Source organism: Eupeodes corollae, chromosome 2 (assembly GCF_945859685.1).
Source record: "Eupeodes corollae chromosome 2, idEupCoro1.1, whole genome shotgun sequence".
Classification (NCBI taxonomy): domain Eukaryota; kingdom Metazoa; phylum Arthropoda; class Insecta; order Diptera; family Syrphidae; genus Eupeodes; species Eupeodes corollae.
Genome location: NC_079148.1, coordinates 23,774,059 through 23,791,283, shown reverse-complemented (window position 1 = coordinate 23,791,283; position 17,225 = coordinate 23,774,059). Strand labels below are relative to the sequence as shown.

The following is a 17,225-nucleotide window of genomic DNA, read 5'->3' as shown; positions in this document are numbered from 1 at the left end:
CGGTAATCTTCACTTAAAATCTTACATAGGCACAAAAAAAACTAAAAATATTTAATCAACTGTTTTTATGTTAATATTAATAATATCGGCTTATTTGATTTTTCCAGAACTTATTACCAGCTCACTGAGCTTTGTTTGCTGAAAATAATAAAAAAAAAATTGAACTCAAACGCATATTTACACAATACAGGGTGTATCATAACACTAATCGATAAGGTTTTGTAACTGACAATCAAATAACACTTTTTCGAAGAATTTTGGAGTCTTAAATTCGAATATTGCTTCACTTCTTTTTGAGATATCATCTTTAATAATTGGCGAAACATCCATATTAGGCTCTATAAACAAGGTGAGATAAGTTTTGAAAACATGCAACTAAAGCTAAAAACGATTATTTTTAACCTAGGAAGTTATTGTAATCGATACGAAAACATCATTTGCAAATTCTTAGGAACTCTGATTCACTGTCTCTTTTTTAAATTAGAAATTAATTATGATTCTAAAGAAACCATAAAAGCACACAATTCAATATAACGGAAACAAAGTGAACTACAAGAAAAGGTTCCAAATGTATATATCAAGTGACAGCTGTCGAAAACACCTACTCCGAAAAAAGCATTACCATATTGGAAACCACAGATCGAAAAACCATTACAATGTACAATTCTATTACATAATCATATCAAGGTTGTTGCGGATGTACAAATTTTGACATCCGCGGAAGCGAATTTTTTTAGATTCACATCCGGGGATGCGGACCTTAGAATGTATTAAAAAAAAAACAATTTTCAGTCCGTAAATAACCGACAATTTTATTGATTATCTTTGCGTTTAATAATTAAATTTAAAAATGGGTGAGTTATATTTGATAAAAAGCAAGATTGCAGCCTTCTCAGACTGTAATCTGTTTCTTAGTGGAACGTACATTAATCCATCTCCACTAAATAGTTGTTCGCTGGGAACACTGGCTGGTGAAGGTGTGAAATACCTCAGTGCAACTTTGGAGAGCATTTAAAGGTCTGTTTGATGGACTTTTCACCAATGAAGTGGATTATTATCCAACTCTAGTCTTTTTTTATTTCGGTAACTTGCTAACTCCCTTCGGAGAAGTGCTTCGGGACTAGCGTTATCAAATTCTCCTTTACATTCGTCTTCAGTTGATGAATCTAGCATCATTGCCATATCGCTTCTGAAGCAAGCCTTGTAACTTAAACCGGATGTTCCTGGTTCCGAATGTAAAGTCTCATCCATTTTTTAGGGTCTAATCGCTTACAAATCGTTGTCTTGCAAAGATGAAAATTTGGTTGAAAAATGAGTTTTCAGATTTAAAGCTGCCAGCCGAATGTCATCAGTGTCCGATGCTTTTGATAAGTGTTCATCAAGTTTTTTCTTAAGCATTTAAATTATAGGAGTCACAGATGATATAAGTGCCTGAGAGCTGCTCATTTCACGAGTAGCTTCTTCAAAAGGTTTGCATAGTTCAAGACAGCTTTCAATTATTTTCCACCCTTCTTGGTTCAATATTGTTGTCATTGGCATAAAGACTTAATGCATTTTTATCTTGGAAAAACTGGAGTACTTTGTTGCTATTTTTCGAATTTGAGAAAAAAAACGTTAAAAACATCCGCATTCGCAACAAGCTCCTCTGTTGGAATTATTGCGAATAATCCGCAATTGCGGATGCGGATGCGAATATTTGCCACATCCGTAATACATATTTCAAAAACTTGTGCTTATAGATTAATTATAAGAATCCTTAAAGTTTAATGTTGGTCACCAGTGTAATAATGGTCTAAGTCCAAAAACCAAATCCATAGAAAACCAAGTCATTTACGGCAAAATTTATGAAATGTATAAGTATCAGAAATAAGTCTTAATCCTTCTTAAAGAGATTTTTTAATAACAGTTAATTTGGCTTAGAGATACCTTTCAAAGAAAAAGAAAAAAAAGGTTTGGACCTTTTGTATTATTTTGTTGGTATAGTCACCAAACCTTAACAAATAACCTAGATTATTTCATTAAATAAATTTTGAACCGAAAAGAATTTTTACAATAAATGAAGTAAGCCTTCAACATAATACAATCATTTACAGAAAAAAGTTCACAGTAGTTTCTAACCTCTACGAAAAAAAATATCGAAAACTCTTTCAACTCAAAATCGTTAACAATATTACGATATTATAACTTATTCATCAATTTATTTTAAGTCCACTTTAAATAAAAAAAAGTTTGTTTGTTTTAACACACATCAACAATTCTGAAGATTCTAACGCCACCACCATCGGCCGGAAGTTATTATAGCCAAGTAATTGCAATTCAAGTTTTGACATTGAGTTTTATTTATTCTAATAAAAATATCTCTCGTACTTAAATAATAACCTCTTCAAATCAAGTACTTTATAACGATATAAATACGTATGTGAAATTTTCTTATCGGTGAATACACCGAAGAAGTTAATTCAAATTTTTGATTTTATTTATCTCACATGATTCCTATGACACATTAATTAATCGTTGCATGTTGATTTTAAAATGACGAATAATTAAAAGAAAAATTACCCTGGAAAATAAATTTTAATCTTTTTTGAAGATTCTTAATAACTCTTATTTGCTATTATTTTATTAATAAAATAACTCAATATATTTTATTCTAAAAAGAAATCCACCAAGGTTCAAAAGAGAAAACCTTTATTTTGATTTTATAAGTTTAATTATAATTATAAATTATATAGATTAATACTTTTTTGTTAATAGATTATTTTATTTTAGTTAAAATGAGGAGGATATATTTCTTTTATAACAAAATCAAATAAGTTCAAAACAAATAAACAGATTTTCTTTATATCTTAGAAAAAATCTATTGAATGAATATGAAAAATGTTGAATCTATAGAACACATAATTGGCCTGTTTATATTTTTCAGATTAAGAATTTTCTCAGTCAGATTGACAGAGCTTTAGAATTTAAAATAAACAGAACTCGTCAACAAGATGTCAAATAATAGGCTTTGTAAAGGGATTTTCAATAAGTGCTGGAAGATGTTGAAATGGAATGGCTTTTGGTGTGTGTGGCACGTAGCGCCGCGCCGCCGTCCGGCTGGAACCACATGTCGTCTAGTTCCATATGGTTCAATTTGGGCTATATGAAATTAGTTATCATCGTTATATACCGCTCGCTGTTGACGATGACCGCCTTAACAACGTCGTTTTCAAAAAAGTACGGACTAACTACGCCGCTGCCAAATATCCCCATCAAACGGTAACTTTTTGAGGATGCGTTATCACCTGGTGAACCTCGCTTGGGTTGGTGTTGTCCCATGTACGACAGTTTTGTTTTTAACACAGCCATTCATCCAAAAATAAAAAAAAAAAACACTAAAGATGATTTTTCGGCCAAAATTGAGGTCCTCCTGCAAACGATTCGGAGCCCAGTCAGCGAACAAACGGCGATGTCTATGGACATGTACTTTGAGGTCCTGGGTCAGTTGGATCTTCTACGAGTGTAGGCTCAAGGCCCGACTCAAAAATCGCTAACTTAAAGTCAGCGAGAGTCCGAGGTCCTGTTCAAGCCGAGGAAAAGACTGCCTCGGGTTCTGCTGTACACTTTCACGGACCGCGGCGATGCTCTTGGCCGATCTTGTGTTCTTTGAACGTACGTAATTTGGCCACCAAACGTTGAAGAACCGACTGTGAAGGGCCACCACGTCTACAATAAAATGGGCGCAATGCGCGTAACGTTTGCATTAACAAACACTTATATTGATAATAATGTTGCCATGAAAATTTGGCATAAGCAACTGAATAATAAACAAAAGATTTGACAGATGTCACCAAATCAAAATGGCCACCACGAGGCGCGAAATACTACCCCCGACAATTGAAAAAAAATCATCTAACGTTTTTTTCAACTAGTGCATATTTCGTGTATGGTAACACTTAGCACATATCTGTCTTATTTGACAGATAATTAGTTCCTTCCTTCTGCTGAATGAATATGGTTGGGTTGTGTATACGCTTGAATAACGCTGTAAACAACGCTTAGAGAAAATGCCGATTTTGATAAAAAAAAAATGGCTTTTCGGTGAAGCTCATTTTTAACTTGGCGGGTATGAAAACAAAAAATCTCCTCTGCCGTAATATGTGAACGTCTAAAGCCCATCGTCAACAACCTGATAGGTCGTTATCAGTGTGGTGTTAGGCCAGGAAAGTTCACAGTCGATGAAATATTCACATTACGCCAGATCCTGGAAAAAACTCAAGAACACCAAATCGACACCCACCATCTTTTCATCGATTTCAAGGCCGCATATGACAGCATGAGCCATGTCTAGTTTTGGCATACCTACCAAACTCGTCCGTGTGTGCAGGATGACCATGGAGAATTCATGCTACTCGATAAAAATTGGAAACAACGTAACAGAACCTTTCGATGTCAAACAATTATTTTAGACAAGGTGATGCGCTGTCATGAGATTTTTCAACATCGTCCTAGAAAAAATATTGCAGAGCTCCCACGTCAACAAAAGACAAAAGACACTCTTTTTCAAAAGTCTGTCCAATTACTAACATATTCTGATGACATTGACATAATCGGAAGAACTCAGCGTATTGTCAATGGGGCTTTTGTGAGTATTGAGTCAGAGGCGGCAAAAATGGGTTTAACTGTTAATGAGGGCAAAACAAAGTACATCCTGTCGTCAAGAAAGGACATACAACACCGACGTCTTGGTCAAAACGTCACCATCGACAGACGTTATTTTGAGGTAAGCAAAGACTTCGTCTACCTAGGTTCTGCTGTAATCGCAGAAAACAACATCAGCGCTGAGATCAAACGCAGAATAACTCTTGCTAACCGCTGTTTCTTTGGGTTAAGAAAGCAATTGAGTGGTAAAGTCCTCTCTTAAAAGACTACAGTGTCTCTTTATATGTAAGATCTTCATCATCCCCATCCAGCTATACGGTGCAGAAGCATGGAAGCATTGTACGAATTTTTGTTCACAAAAATTGAAGACCAGGATATTGGCAACATTTGGTTTCAACAGACGCCGCTAAGTACTCGTTATTTTTGTAGCATTTTCAAAAAATAGTTATTTGGCGGACCTTATATTTAATAATTAAAAAAAAAAATCCGTCGATAAATTCCGGAGCTTTGACGATTCCACTTTGCTTTTTCTCGAAAACGAAGTATTCAGGTGGCGCTACAGCCCTTGTGAACCAGGGCCTCACCCACCGAACTTCTTCATCTAATTCGGTCCCTACCTAGACGCCTCCAGTTGCGCACTTCAAGTTGGTCGAGGGCACTTTCCACTTGTGCGCAGCACCTGATCCGCGGTCTTCTTCTACAGCTTTGTCTTGTGAGCGTAGATTCAAGACATTCTGTGCTGGAACATTGGTTTCCATGCACTTTACGTGACCCAGCTACCTCAGTCGTTGGAGTTTTATTCTTCTTGGTAAGTCTTCTTCGCTGTACAGCCCGTACAGCTCTTCGTCCATCTTCTTCTTCACTCACCTTCTATGCATACGGGACAGTAGACAGCTCGAAGAACTTTTCTTTCGAAAAGACATAAGGTACCTTTGGTTTATGTACTTGTGAATTTCAGTTCACCAGCTCATAAAATTTTCGAACTTCATTTCTGACTTTAAACTTCTCAACATCTTCGAACGCACGCTTCTTTTCCTCTCTCCTCTTCTGCTCATAGAGCTCGTGAGTAGCTCTCGTCCTTCTATGCGGTGCCGCTTTGTGTACCTCTTGTTTGGCTGCATTTGCCTGCCGAAATTCCTTATCAAACCAGGGGTTTCTTGTTGATGGCTGTTTAAAACCCAGCACGTCAGAGATGGCTTCTCTAATTGCATGTTGACAATGTTGCCACTGCTTCCCGATACAACGTGTTGGAGGCAGAGATCTTTGAAATAGGTTACTTGTGAGTCGGTCCTCGATGGATTTGGCGATCCCTTTCGATTGTAGCCGTTCGACGTTGTATGTTCTCCCACAATGTCCCAGTTTTGCCTTCGTTTTGAAAACCCGAAGTGTAACCTTGGCTAAAACGAAATAGTGGCCCGAGTCGATGTTAGCTTCTCGGAAAGTTCGGACATCCATAAGGCTGGAAACGTGTCTGGTGTCGATCGCAATATGGTCAATCTGGCTGACGGTAGATTGATCTGGAGAACTCCAACTTTCTTTGTGTATGTTGAGGTGTGCAAAACACGTACTGGCTACCATGACGTTTCGCAACAACAGCCGAGTAAAAATTTTAATTTTTGTCTCAACATGTGTTTTTCGGTAGACTCCTATTTGCTATAAAAGTTCAAATTGAAAGGACAGCCAAAATCATTCTCAATATTTAAAGACCTTGTGAAAGTAAAGGTGGGGACACCAGTATCTAGATACTAAAATTATGATAGACACAAATCAGAAAGTACGTTGTTTTAAAATAGTGTAATTGATCATTACAGCCAAATACAACAACACTCAAATTTAATTAATTGATAAAATCACTGTATCAAAAAATACCGTTTTTATTGAATGTATATAAAAACATCTCTTTTATAATGTACCTTTCCCCGCTAAATCCCATTTTAAACACTTTCCACATTTCACCAAAAATAAATAAATAAATAAATAAATAACAAATAAATATTTTGTCGTTTTGTTTTGTTGTCATCACAATGGAAGTCCATCAGTGCTTATCAGAGATTCATCTTTGGACAATAATTTTGGACCAGTACCAATTTTCGTGTGTATGACATATTTTAAGAGATTCTGTCCATATGGCTTCGAGTCTTTTAGCAAAATTTCAGAATTCTAAAAAACAAAAAAACGCAGAAATGTGTTTCAAAATTATAAACTAATCCGGAATCAAAGAATCTTACATTGGAATTTTGCTTAACTGGTATTCCTTTTAAATACTCATTCGAATTGCAATCTGATGGGAAAGAACGTTGAACAGCTTCCAAGACTTGGGATACGTGTTCTTCTAATAAATAAAGGCACGCATTTGGACCTGCATCGAATGTATAGGCAACTTTGGTGCTCCCAGCAGCTTCATTAAATGCATGAACAAACTCTGAGATAGCATGAGAGACATCGTTCATATAAACGCACGGGGGATAAGTGTCCAATGCAATGGCATGAAATTGATTCGAGTCCTTCATTGTGATTTCGGCAAACTTTTCGAAATCCTTAGCTTCAATAGCAGCAGTTATTTCTGAGATTCTTTTCGGGACACATTGTTCAGCTCGATGTTTAATCAGATCTGAGGTAACCACAGCTCGTTGCATTCCTTTGGTAGAGGCAGTTTTCTTCTTGGAATCATTAACTACCAAAATAAGAACACGCATTTCTGGCCAATGGGTTGCTGGGGCAACAGATACAGCTATCGAATCGGATCCATCATCTTTGCTGCCCATTTGCCATTTGACAAAGCCTCCATATAGACTTCGACAAGCCGAGCCACTTCCCTGCCTGGCGATTGATGTTAGCTCCTCCTGATCGACTCCATACAAACAGGCTAAAGTGTAGACAAGACAAGCGTAGCCAGCAGCACTTGACGCGAGCCCAGCTGCTGTAGGAAAATTATTCTTCGAACAGATTCTTAGCTTCCATTCAACGGGAAACTTGGGAGAAGGCTTCTTCGAAGCTAATCGCTTTACTGGAAAAAAATAAATCCATATAACGACGCCCTATAGAGAAAACTAATGATACCATGCTTACATTCTTGGATACATCTCATAACTCTGGGATTCTCCTCGAATGGAACTTCCTCTCCATTAAGCCACATTGTATTTTTCTCAAACTTATCCGATGCAGCTGCAGTTGTTTTGGCACACATCTTTGGAGAAAAAACAAACGAAAATCATGAATTAATTCATGGAATTCGGGAAAGGTTAGAAAACCCTTGAACTTGATACTAAAAATAGGTTCCTATTCTTCATCATACACACCTCATCTGTACTCAAAGTCATGCTTAGTGAGTCGTTTATGGGTAAAATTAAATCTTCATCTCGCTTTCCCCCTAAAAATTTCAGTAAAATTAAATATTTGTGGGTCAGTTCTTAATTTTAGAGAAAGTTTGTTGCATTTTGTACGTACAATATTTTATTAATGCAATATTAACGGGAGCAATACAAGTCTCAACGAACATTTTATTATTTCTATATACACAAATTGGGATAAGGAATGATTCTAAATTATTGTCAAGGGAGGAAGGCACTTGGATTTCTTTCAAAAGTTTAAACTTTTTAAACAATCTTTCTGTTGCTAGTTCACTTCACTGAACAATTAGTAGCTTCGTTGGAAATAGCAAAATGAAAACAAACTACGAAACTTCAGAAACGTAACGTAAGCAAATACAGATGTCAATTAACATTTCACATGATAACAGTGCTGTCAGCGTTCGAAAGACTACTACAGTATAGCATATAAATGGTTTTATAAATACTTTTATGTGAAATGCAAATTAAAAACATTAAAAATTGTAAAAAAAAATAATTATTGTTGTTGATGATATTTGCATCTAAGTAAAAGGTCTCCGACAGACTCCTCCTAAATTTAATGATATTTAAAAGTGACTAATGGAATTGTTTTCATGTTATCATTTTGATTTCATTAAAAAAAATGTTAGTTGCAAATAGATCAAGAGTAAGCATTTGACTGTTTTTCATTTTATTGCCGATGTAGCTGTCAGCTTCGAAATTTAAATAGATTTAAAGCATAAAATAATTTATATTAAGAAGGGTTCATCTATCAGCACAATGTTAAGAATCAAGTTTTTGCTAAACTCTATTCTACATTTCCGAGCTAAGCACATTTAGTCTTTAACAATTACACAAATTGACCATTGTGCTAAGGTTGGTAAAGAGTTTTATGAAAATGGAAGTTCTTTTTAATATTAATGGTGCACTTCATTATTTTTTTGATTAGTACCCTTTGATCTTAGTGAATACTGTCACGGGACTATACGGAGTTGTATACTGCGTCGGATGACTTTTTCTTAAAACTATTCAATCATTCAGAAACTCAATAAAACTATTTGCTCTTAATTGTGACAACATATCTTTCATACTCATTTTTGAATATATATAAATCTTGTTTTATATAAAAACATGTCGATAACTATTTTTAACTAAACAAACAAACCATTCGAAACATTCAGCGCCCGATTAAATGTAACAAAACAGCTGATGGGCGCTGTCAAAACAAATATTTCATTTTAAAGCCTGTATTCGTCTTTTTTTTATTATGGTAGGTATACACTTCGTAAGGTTTATAGCGCTTACAACTCCAGATCCTTTAGTTCATTCCGAAGTAGGCATATCAAAAGATCTACATCTCATTCTGAATTGTTGCCATTTGGACCCGGTTGAAATGGACACGGTCCAATTTTGCACTGCATACATCATCGAACCATAGCCACTTATACAGATTATATTTTTCGTTTCGTTTTAGTGTATGATATAGGTAGTTAAATAGTTATTAGGTGTCGAGATAAGATTGTAAAAAAGACAGAACTAATTGGCTAGTTGATTCCCCACTTAAGAGAGCCGAGCCTTGGCTGGTTGGCTCGAGCTCAGAAATATTTAAACAATTGACAATTACAACTGAAAAGTGCGTACAAATTGTTGAAACTTTTAACGAAAGTAGGCGTTTTTATGAAAATCTTTCGTCTTTGTGAATTTGATTGAAGCAGCTGCCATATTTAGGCAAGGGAGAATATCCAAATGATTGTTGAAAAATAATGTTTGCAGCGAATTTTTTAATTTCAATTCTATACAATCACTTTTTTTACACAGTCGAAATTTATATGAACAACAGATACAAAATAAGGTAAAGTGAAACGGATAGACATTTCAGTTATATTCGAGTATCGAAATCAATGTTTGAGTTTTTCATTTTTAGTCATTGTTTTGACATGTTTAATAACTCCTTGAGAAGCAATCGATGCATTCATACAACAAAGAAAACACCATTACCGTGCTGACAAGGAGAATTGAATCAAGATTTAGAGCTGTATAGACCTGGATCGGTTCGAAATAGGATTATTCGATCCAATTCCACCGAAAAAGGTGAATCGAATCGAAAATTTTGTAGTACCCGTGGCACAATGTTAGTGCGTTGGACTGTCATGTGAAAGGTCTTGGGTTCGATCCCTGCCTATGACACCTAAAGTTTTTTACGGGTAATGCCTCTTGCGAGGAATTGACAAATCCTCCAAGAGTAGTTCTTGTTTTAAAAAAGTGCTTTCTCAAATTTGCCGTTCAGATTGGACTTAAAACTGTAGGTCCCTTCAATCCCTGACAACAGTACTCGCACACAGCAATGGTTGAGAGTTGTCAGTCACTAGGCCCTAGTGCCAATTCAATGAAAGATTTCTGCATACATAACATCATCAAAGTGCCATTTCTTACAAGAAGTTTTGATCTCACATATCGATTGCTCTATCTATAAAGGGGTGTCCAACTTCATGAAGGGTTGCAATACATTATGAAACATTGAAATACAACTTACAGTCGTGTTCATAAAAAGAGCAGAGCTCTCCAAATAAAACAAAAAGGCCTTCAATATCAACGTTATCTTAAACTTAAATATTATATTCATGATAACAGAAAATAAGTATTATCGATTTTTTACCGTTAGGTTTGTCACAGTAAAAACCGATTTTTAAATGTATGGCTGTTCATAAAAATAGCAGTGCATGACAAAAAACTGGATCTATTACGTAAAAAGTGAGAAAAACTGTAATAAGTTATATAAAAGTATACAAATAATGTTAGCTTATAATTTGTACTTTTTTGCATACCCATTGTTTTTTATGACTGCTTCGCATCTACGTGGCAACGATTCCACTAAAACCTGACAACTCTCGACTGGTATTGCGTTTAGGTTTTGCTTTATGAACATCGTTCTGAACATACCCCCAAAAATTTTCGATGGGTTTAAGGTCGGGGAATTGAGCGGGCCGCTCCATAACGGATAACTTCTTCTGCTCAAACCATGATTTTGCATTTTTTGACGTATGCTTTGGGTCATAGTCTTATTGGTATACCCAAACCAACGACATTTCATCTTCAGCATAGGGTAACATAACCTCCTTGATAATTTTCACATACTCGGTTGCATTAATTATATCCCCGATGGGATGAATAGGCCCGACCACGTAATAGAATGGTACCTTGCGTGGACTTTGGGCTGGTAACTTCACTTACAGTACCGAGCAAAAAAAATGCAACCGAAAAAGTTGGTACAATATTTAGAAAGAACTAAGTCATTTTAGATTATAATACTTTGAAATTTAGCATAAAATGTTCAAATTAATTTTTTTCTTTAAACAGATTTGAATTTTACCCAATCTTACTCCATGAAAATAGTAATTGTAAAAAATGTTCCTAAACTTGGATTTTAAGCCAAGCAAAAAAAATGCAAATTCGTGGAAAATTTTAAAAATAACGGATTTATTCATCTTTTTTGAAGAAATTTTGTACTTAAATATTTTAATATTTTGTTGCGAAACCTTTATTGGCAATAACGGCGCGTAACCTTTTAGGCATTGAGTCAATCAACGACACCAAATAGCTCGCAGGTATTTGTTCCCATTCAGTCCTTATTTGTTACATCAACTCGGTACAATTTGAATGATTTCGCTTTCTTATCTCGCGATCTACATGATCCCATAAATTCTCTATGGGATTGAGGTCGGGAGATTGTGCTGGCCAGTTTAAAACATGAACCCTCTTCTCTTCTAAGAAGTTTCTTACCAAACGGCTGGTGTTTTTTGGGTCGTTGTCGTGTTGAAATAAGCTGCTTTCAAGCATATTCGTCCGCAAATGTGGAAGCATATGGTTTTCTAAAAGGCCCTTATAGATTTGGGCATTCATCCGGCCGCTTACTTGACAAATCGGGCCCACGCCTTGACGAGAAAATGAGCCTTTGAAAAAGCCAAACTACAAATTTGATTTCATGAATATTTTAAATTGCTTACCCCACACCATTACTGACCCTCCCCCATGTTTAATTGTTGGAACTTGATATCTAGGGCTGTACCTTTGTCCCGGTGGCCTTCGCACATACCTAATGCCATCTGACGAGAACAAGTTGAACTTGCTCTCATCACTCCATAAAACTTTTGTCCATTGCTCACTTGTCCAATGCATATGGCGCTTTGCAAAATCTAGCCGTTTCTTCCTATTGATGGAACTGATGTATGGTTTTCTAGCTGGTCGTCTTGCATACAGTTTTGACTCTACTAATCGTCGCCTAACTGTGTGTACCCCTACGTTAACATCAAAATGTTCATTCAAGTCCTGAGTAACTTCCACTGCAGTTTTAAAGGGATTAACTTTTACCTATCTTATGATCTCACGATCTAATCTGGAAGTTGTTTTGCGTGGACGGCCACTTCCCACTTTGCGATTGATATCCCCTTGTTCCCGATATAGGGATAAAATATGCGATATTGTTGATGTTGCTACACAAAACTCCAAAGCGATATCCTGCATTAATCTTCCGTTGTTAGCAGCGTTAATTATTGCTTTCTTGCATCCAATAGATAGTTGCTTCTATTAATTGCATATTCTAATTAATTGAAACCAAAGAATACATTTTATGTACCTACCATCCTAGTCATATTTGCCATTTGCATTTTTTTTGCTCTCAGTAAAATTATGTTTTTCTAACTAAATGTTAATTTGCAAACACTAGAGAGAGACCAATTACATATTGCTATTATAAACAGAATGCCTACGCAATGGGTACACATATCCGAAACGGAAAAACAAAATTTTACTGTTACGAAAGATAAAGCAATAATAATTGATTTTGGTGTGACTGTTTGCTTTTTTTTTGCTCGCTACTGTATAAAAGACGTCTTCGTAACAGACAGTTGAAATCCATTTCTTATTTTCCTAGAGCCTATATGTAAAAGGGTTCTGTTTTGCAAACTGAATATTTTTTTATCCGTTCTTTCAGTAGTCATCCTTTTTGGGCCTAGCGTTTTCGATTTATTTTGCCATTTTAAGGCGTTACTGACAATTTTTGGTGAGCAGCCTTGGATGTCTTGAATATTTTGGTAGGTTTTTCCCTCCAAACGCTGTTTTCTAATAAGTTTTTAAATTTCTTCGGTTTAGTGTCCCATTGTTTATTTTTGAGCTAATGTTTCTTAATTTTTTATATCCTAGTATGCTACAAATACTTTAATCTTTATATAGTAAAATATTCACTTAACGAAAAATAAAAAAAATTGAATTGTTACCACTTTTTAATTATAAAATCAAAAGCACTGCTATTTGTATAAACACTCTATATCCAGAGAGTTTGAAATAATGGGTGTTCACCGGGAAAAGTAGCCTATAACTTTAAGCTAAAAGTCTTTAGTATGAATACGAAAGACCGTAAGATGCAAGTTACATGGTAACTTTTTTTGTTAGAATTTTCGTTATTTAAATAATTGACAATCTAATAAAATGTGACCAGCACTTCTATTTTTATGAACACAACTGTATTCCTCACTTGGCCAAAGAAAAATCAAGAAGATGTTAACGCAGAAGATCTCATAAAATAATTAAAATTTTTTTTTATACAGTAGTCCCTCGATAATGTGAACTAATTAAAACAATTAGCTGGAATTTATTTAAATTCTCATTAAAATGATCAAAATAATCTTTATATTCATTGAATACAACAAAAAATATTTTTTTAAATCACAGTTTCAACATTTATTGAATTTTAAAAAAAATAAATAAATAAAATACCAGTAATTGCGAGTACACTTCATTTAAAAAACTAAAAATAAATCATTAGATTTGGTGAAATCAATTCTTCATAAAAAAAACTTGTAATTTTTGATTGTATTTGTGCATCGTATTGCTTGGGAGCTTGTTATTTTAGGAGCTGCAGAGACTTCTTCGGTTTCACTCGCCGAAATATCCTCAGTTGGTTCAGGTGCAGTTTCTTCTAAGACTACCCATTCTCTAACTTCTTGTATTGAAATGTTCTGTTCACTATCTATAATTTCAAGAAGATCATTAATTTCCTGCAACTCTCTTTGAAGCAGAGTTTCGGGCAGTGTACTTCATAATTGTAAAAGTGGAATTAAATCTCCTTCCTCCCAGTTTTCTTCACGTGGAAGTATACATTTAAAGCACTTAGCTATAGAGGAAGTGGGAAGTTGGTCCCAAGACAATTTCAAGTTCATTACAGCACCAATGTCTTCACTTTCTGTTGCAATAATTTCACTAAGCAATCGTTTTTTGTAGTATGCCTTGACCAAATTAATAACATTTTGGTCCATAGGTTGAATCAAAGCGGTAACGTTTGGGGGAAAAAACATAACTGTTATGTCTCCATCAGGGCTAGTAAGCTTTTCTTTATGGGAGTGACATTTTTGGCAAATTATTTTCTTTTAGATAGAGTTTAACCTGGAAAGCGTTAAGAAAAAAACAAAAAAATTGTAGGTGCAAAGTGATCATAGAAAAGATTTGCTTAAGACAAAGAATGAATTTTAATAAAGTGCTTACCTCTTTGACAAAATTGTCGTTAAACCAATTTTGAAAGATTTCACTGGTCATCCAAGCATTTTTGCTGGATCTATAAATCAGCGGAACCTTGAAACCGGAAAACGCTCTGGGGCATTTGGACTTCCCGATAACTAATGGAGTAAGCTTATGTGTTCCAGTTGCGTTCGTACAGGCCAAAAACGTTATCCTTTCTTTGCTAGTTTTTCTTGCCGGAGCTGTATGTTCAGTAGACAAAACGAGCGTTTTACTAGGAAGAAGCCGGTTTCATCCGCATTATAAATTTGTTGTGGAGTAATAGACATTTCTCGTATTGTTTCATGCAGTTTTTCCAAAAATGGATTAACTGCAGTTTTATTACATGACAACTTTTCGCAGCATATTTTTAATGTACGAACACCATGCCTTTGCTTAAATTTGTGTACCCAACCTTGACTAGCTTTAAAATTCCGGGCTTCTTTAAATCGCAAATTAAACTGATTTGCTTTTCGGCAGAGAAGATCTGTTAAAACTGGAACGTGGTTCTCTCTTTGTTTTTTTTTTAGCCACTCGAACAATGCATTTTCAAGGCATTTCGGATTTCCTAAGCATCTTTCTCTTCACTGGTCCTAATTCAGTTTTTTTTGCAATGATCAAGCAGCTTTTTGGAATTCAATTTTATTCCCGTAATTGTTGACCTGGACACACCATATTTTTCAGCTAGTGCACACCCAGGATGTCCAGCATTTAAATCATGTAAAATTTGACACTTATCTTTTATAGATAAAAACCGATGCGCTTTTTGTTTTGGTGTCATTGCCACATGTACGTACAATTTTATTATACAAAAGGAACCAGAGTAAAATTAAACAAACAGAGACCAAGTAAAACACAACTCAACGGAAAATGATAACCCGAAAATGAACAACAAAAAGCAAACAAATTTAAAATATACACACATAACTCTCCAGTCTGCAACTGCATTCAACATTTCTGAAGATATGTCTAGACAAATAACAGTTAGCCGGTACATTTAAATTGGATGCACGAATAAGAAAAATATAAAAACTTTTACAAAGGAAATTCACATTATAAAGTCTCTGAAAAATTAGAAGTTCACATTAAAGAGATGACAATGTTAATTTTTGGCGATTCACATTTTATACCGCATTATCGGTAATTCACATTATCAAGGGACTACTGTAATTAACACGATGAGTAAACTTTCCTTTTAAAATTGTGATGGTTTCGTTGCTGGTTCGACACGCATTTCCATTTTTGTAGTGAATTAAAAATGCAATACATTCCTAAAGCGCACATCGTTTCGTATTTTTACTAATGGCGTATTTTTATTTGTCAACTGTCAAAAGACGATAGATGCAAGAGTGACACCTGAAAAAAGTACATTTTATCTGGATTTAATATAATAAATAATTTGTTTGTCATCCACCCATAAAAACATACATCTTCAAAGAAAAAAAATATTCAACAGTTTATTTTCGTTTTCTTTAAGAAATTGTTTATACTTCCTTAAGAAAAGTTAACAAACTTTCCTTTAAATATCGCAAACAAAATTTAAATAGACTGTCCTCAAATATATGACGTGAAGTGTACCCAATTTATTCTGTTTTGACCTCGTTCTGTTTACTTCATTTCACCGGCCGGTAAGCGGTTAGTAGTGCATTTTCACCACTACTCACGTGCTCGAAAACGTAAATAAAACACAGCTGTTGGTTTTTTTGATAACAAAACCCACGTGGTCAAAGTACCGAAATTCATTTGTTTACTTTCCAATGCGCAGACGGAACAGCTGTTTTCCTTAGATTGCCTATTCCCAACTTTCTTGGCAATTCCTTTTACCCACCAATACATTCATATTTTGAATTTTTAATTTTTCACCCCTCCGAACAGAGATCCCATTCAACTGATTTTTTAGTACTAGAACTTACTTACCTTCTAAAGCAATTGCTAAATAATTTAATTACTATTTGTTTTTTCGTCAAAAAACACATGTTTGAGAGAATTGACCATTTAAACAACATTTTACATTATTTCAAATATTTTTCGGTGAGTTGTAAACTCGAAAACTTAACTCAAATAGAATCCACGTCAGTTAGAAGGTATCATATTGGTACTTATTTGAAACTTCACCCAATTGGGAGCACTGTTTTGTTGCCACCCTTGTTGTTGTCCAATGAGTTAGACAGAGTCAAAGGGCAAAGGATGTTTTATATTTGTCGTAATTATTTCTTATTTGCTTGATTCCTTCTACAATATCGATTGAGATTGAGAGAAAATATTCCAGACAGGATTCCGAACAAAAAGCTTTCGGAACTATTTTATTCTGTTTTTATAAATTGTAATATTTTAAGTAAATTATGTGCGAACAATTTAATAAAAATCAATTAAATTAAAAAAGAAATTCAATAACTTTTGAATTTTCATAAATTTAAATACTCAAATAACAGTGATTTGTTGTTATTTTCATTTGAAAATACTAAAATATAGAAGCTAGGAAAAAGTTTATTGGCATTGTGCAATGGTGGGTTTAGTGCAACCATCGAAATATGGTGAATATTTTCACGAATTGTATACAAATAGTTCTGAAAGGTAAAAACTATTTATTTTCTTATTCGAATTGATGTTTTTATTTATCAAAAATAAAGAAAAACTTAAGAAAACAAACATTTACAAAATTATTTATCATAGTAAGTGAATTGATTGTTCTTGTTTGTGAAAGAA

The 17,225-nt window shown here is 34.6% G+C and overlaps 2 protein-coding genes across 5 annotated transcripts in view; one reads left to right on the top strand and one right to left on the bottom strand.

Moving 5' to 3' along the window:
* Positions 1–6,468: 6,468 nt before the first annotated feature.
* LOC129947432 (diphosphomevalonate decarboxylase) lies at positions 6,469–8,294 on the bottom strand. The gene is made up of 5 exons (XM_056057986.1): positions 8,089–8,294; positions 7,941–8,011; positions 7,711–7,828; positions 6,870–7,648; positions 6,469–6,801 (listed from the first exon to the last, which is right to left on the bottom strand). Exons 1-5 carry the CDS (start codon positions 8,138–8,140, stop codon positions 6,661–6,663), a joined length of 1,161 nt encoding a protein of 386 aa, XP_055913961.1. The 5' UTR covers positions 8,141–8,294; the 3' UTR covers positions 6,469–6,660.
* Positions 8,295–16,838: 8,544 nt separating this feature from the next.
* The window catches only part of LOC129947427 (E3 ubiquitin-protein ligase highwire), a 125,780-nt gene continuing 125,393 nt past the window's right edge, over positions 16,839–17,225 (top strand). For all 4 annotated transcript variants that reach the window (XM_056057971.1, XM_056057972.1, XM_056057970.1 and 1 more), the window contains exon 1: positions 16,839–17,093. In XM_056057971.1, the coding sequence (XP_055913946.1) occupies positions 17,023–17,093 (71 nt within the window). In that variant the 5' untranslated portion in view covers positions 16,839–17,022. The remainder of the gene's footprint in view (positions 17,094–17,225) is intronic.